We start from the raw sequence: 3,644 nt of genomic DNA, 5'->3' as shown, positions 1-3,644 counted from the left end.
TATATATATATATATATATATATATGTAGTGCAGAGGTACCAGTGGATTTGAATGTAAATATTACAATGGATTACTGTCGGACCCTGAAGAGAGACTGTATGCAACTCTCAAAGCTGGAAGGAAATAAAAAATAAGGAAGTTTGAAAAGTAGTACAATAAATTTAAACCCACAGAAAGGGCATAAAAGATATATATTTATTCAATATGTAAGCTTACATAGAATATTCATAGCGTTTTGTTTTTATTAGTGTTCTAGTCATTTGCTCTTAATTTCTTCATACTTTTATCTAAAACACTGCCGCAGAGGGGGAATGAATGACAAGAAACCTCATCAAACCTTTGGCAACCATTTGTGTAAAATCTGTACGCGATACGCAAATACTAAAACCATATTTGAATTCAACATAAATGATTCGGAATCACTTAAAAGTAGAAAATCATCGTTCACTTCGTTTAAAGACGCAGAACTTGCGTGATATAATTTCATTCTTTATAGATTCGCAAGAATAAGAAAATCTGTTGCTAATTAACTGAACATTTTATTACGTGAGTAATTTCCTGAAAGGTAGAAATAATTCTTTCGGAAATTCACCTGTATATATTCGTGCGCGTTGTTAGTGTGTATATATAAATATACTGAAATACACTTAAACAAACGATTGTCTTCAAAAGCATAATCTGATGATGCTGGACTTTCAAATTTCATAAATGCGTGAGACATATATACTCTTTCCCATAATCCTTCTCATTATCAAGGTAGATTTCCGACGTATGGACCTGGACGTCAATCAGAATTACAGCCGAACACAAGCAGGTAATTATTTCAGCACGTTGTTTATTCAGTATTTTATTAATAATGTAACGCCAAGAACTGTAAGGAATACTTGGTGAAATGTCACCTGGCAATAGAATAGAAAACAATATATAATTAATGAAAGTAAATTGATATGATATATATGCAAACATGTTATAATATATTATTTAGCATTGAATACTAGCTACAGTTACTTTACTTTATATCGCGATCGATCTTGTCGTAAAACATCATTGGATTCAAACACAATGTAGTACAGTCATCAGAGAGATAACAATGACTACAGAGAACATCCGTGATAGGTTTTGTTCATAAAGAAATGACAGATGAAAACTGTCCATGACGAAGCCAACTTCACTTCTCGCTGTCTCAGTTAGGCTGCTGGAGTGATTCCAAATTGAAGAGAATTTCACGATATTCATGTGAGAAGCTTCCGCTATTGTGAGATTACTCGTGTATTTTCTAGACAAAAGAAATTGTCTCTCATGTTTTGGTATATTCATAAATAACTATAAATGTTAATACAAATGTAATATGGAATTTCTCATTGGATTGGTGTTTAAACTGATTTGAAATGGTATCATAATAACACTGCAATTAGTAATGGGTATATAGCAATTACATCATATTGAGCTCTGCAAACAGTCAATGTTTTTGGACGGTTAAATAACCATAAAGAAATGTCTGATAAAACTTCAGGAAATGGATCTTCTACGTAAAATGATATTAGGAATTTACAATTTAGATTTAATTCTTAAAATACAATAAAAAAAAAGCTTAAACAAATGGAGTTGATCTTGTAACCATGTATATGTCCTACTCTTTCGTGATGGTCAGAGGTGGCAAACATGGAAGTTATTTAAGTAACCCATGGTGAGGACGACTAAGCGCGATTGCGTGAGCAATATTCGGTCCTATATTCATATTATGGACTCACTCCTTACTGGTAATTTTTTTAGTTTATGTTTAAACAAATTATGTGTTTTACACACCGGCGTATCTGGTACATGCTGTAGTTAAATGGAATGAATACCGAGGTTATTGTAGTAAGATTATCATATATTTGTAATATTTACGGGGAAATCACAATCACATACCATTACTTTCTTATTTGAGGTATTCCTGTGCTGAAATTTGAGAGAGAATATATAGTAAATTGAATAGCGGCACAATGTTCGTATTTAAAGTCATTTCAAATATAAAGACACAATCAAAATGATACAGATTGTTTCTCGTATTTTTATCGATTTATTGGACACTGATACATTAATTAATAAGGATCACTTGGACAGACAAAACTCATTCATTTAGTATCCTAATTAAAATTTAGTTTACATCGATTGCAAAACTGGTGAGAGAAATATTTTGATATATATTCATTAAAACACTTCTCCCGAAAAGATTTAGGCGACACAATTCATCTTCTTCGTTATTATTCACATTCGTGATGTGTTTTAGACATATACCACGCAAATCATTCCAACATCTTATCAAAATAATCGTAAAACGTTTTGTAAATTATGAAGGACTCAAACATTGGCGTTTGTATTTGATGTGAAGTGAATGTTTACCGCCATTATTGAGATTGCTTTAACAAATGTTTATTTTACTACATTCCCTACTGAAAACAAACTATTAACATGCTTCCTCATTTGTTCTTCCAAAATATGAAATACACAAAGTTGTTCCTCTGGCATCATTACGGTTGGCCAGACTTCGTATCGAATATTGCCTAAATGGCAATTATAATGGGAATATTATGTATTGTATAATTTAGTACAACTGAGTTGTAGATTTTTAACATTAGTTTTATCGCTTGTCAGAAGTGGTTTTCTATTCTAAGTGTAATCGATGAATGATGCATATACAATGCAATGTATTATATTATTCACTGTCATAAATGTACATCATTAGAGTGAAAATAAAAACACATCCCTTACCATACAGTTAGGCTGGTATTTAAAGAATCCATAACATTTCCCATCTTGTCCATGAAAGCATGCCAGAAACTTTTTATAACCTCTGGAAAAACGAAGAAACATGACACTGTTATTTAAAATAAAAAACTTCTAAATTTCCTGCATTAATGATATGATTTTCTTGCGTTATTGAGCCTACTTAAGTCTTGGTTGCATAACGACGATGTGCCAAACTTATATTTACTATTAACATTATTACACTTCAAATATTATACATCGAATATTGGTCCAAAATGTTTTTAGGAGAAGAGTTTTAGTAAAAATATAGACAAAATGCTTATCGCGATTCTATCCGTGTTTACGTTCTAAGTTCATATGGTGCTGAGGTCGACGCTTTGTTTATTCTTTTTCGAGACGATAAAAGAAATACAGTTGAGCACTGGAGTCTTTGTACTGGGAGACCACACTCACACAAATTATAGACTTTTTGCCTTCAACAAAAAGCTTAATTAATGATTGTATGCCTTTAAGGCGAACGAATAGAGTGAATTAACCTTTCATGTTAATAACAGTTATAAAATACATAAACTGTGTTGGACATTAAAGTATGCGTTAACGAAACTCTCATCATAATCATTTTGACGGTTATTTAAATATGGAGTAAGTAATTTCGCGATATATTGTCTTGTACTTGATATACGCCCTAATTTGTGAACTAAAACGATGTTACTAATAAGGAATATCTGTTCTTCGAATGCATAAAATCTTTAAATGACGGAAAATAACTCACGCTTCGTGATGAGTTCATATAGTATTGGACGCTACGCATGAAAAGTGGTTTCAGCTTGTTTATAACACGGGATATACATATATATAACAAAGGATATATATATATATATATATATATATA

At 31.4% G+C, this 3,644-nt stretch overlaps 1 protein-coding gene and 1 long non-coding RNA gene across 3 annotated transcripts in view; one reads left to right on the top strand and one right to left on the bottom strand.

Annotated features, from left to right (window-relative positions):
- The window catches only part of LOC128249953 (uncharacterized), a 27,925-nt gene that overhangs the window by 11,961 nt on the left and 12,320 nt on the right, over positions 1 to 3,644 (top strand). The window lies entirely within an intron of this gene.
- LOC128249945 (uncharacterized) overlaps positions 153 to 3,644 on the bottom strand; it is a 5,543-nt gene continuing 2,051 nt past the window's right edge. The window contains exons 3-5 of one of the 2 annotated variants that reach the window (XM_052974586.1): positions 2,756 to 2,837; positions 1,892 to 1,942; positions 153 to 900 (exon numbers count right to left, since the gene is read on the bottom strand). In XM_052974586.1, coding sequence (XP_052830546.1) covers positions 841 to 900; positions 1,892 to 1,942; positions 2,756 to 2,837 — 193 coding nt within the window. In that variant the 3' untranslated portion in view covers positions 153 to 840. The remainder of the gene's footprint in view (positions 901 to 1,891; positions 1,943 to 2,755; positions 2,838 to 3,644) is intronic. The other variant, XM_052974587.1, reaches the window with a different exon arrangement.

This window comes from Octopus bimaculoides, chromosome 18 (genome assembly GCF_001194135.2).
Source record: "Octopus bimaculoides isolate UCB-OBI-ISO-001 chromosome 18, ASM119413v2, whole genome shotgun sequence".
In the NCBI taxonomy this organism is placed as follows: Eukaryota; Metazoa; Mollusca; class Cephalopoda; order Octopoda; family Octopodidae; genus Octopus; species Octopus bimaculoides.
Note: the sequence above shows the minus strand (reverse complement) of the source record. Positions and strands in the feature narration are given on the sequence as shown.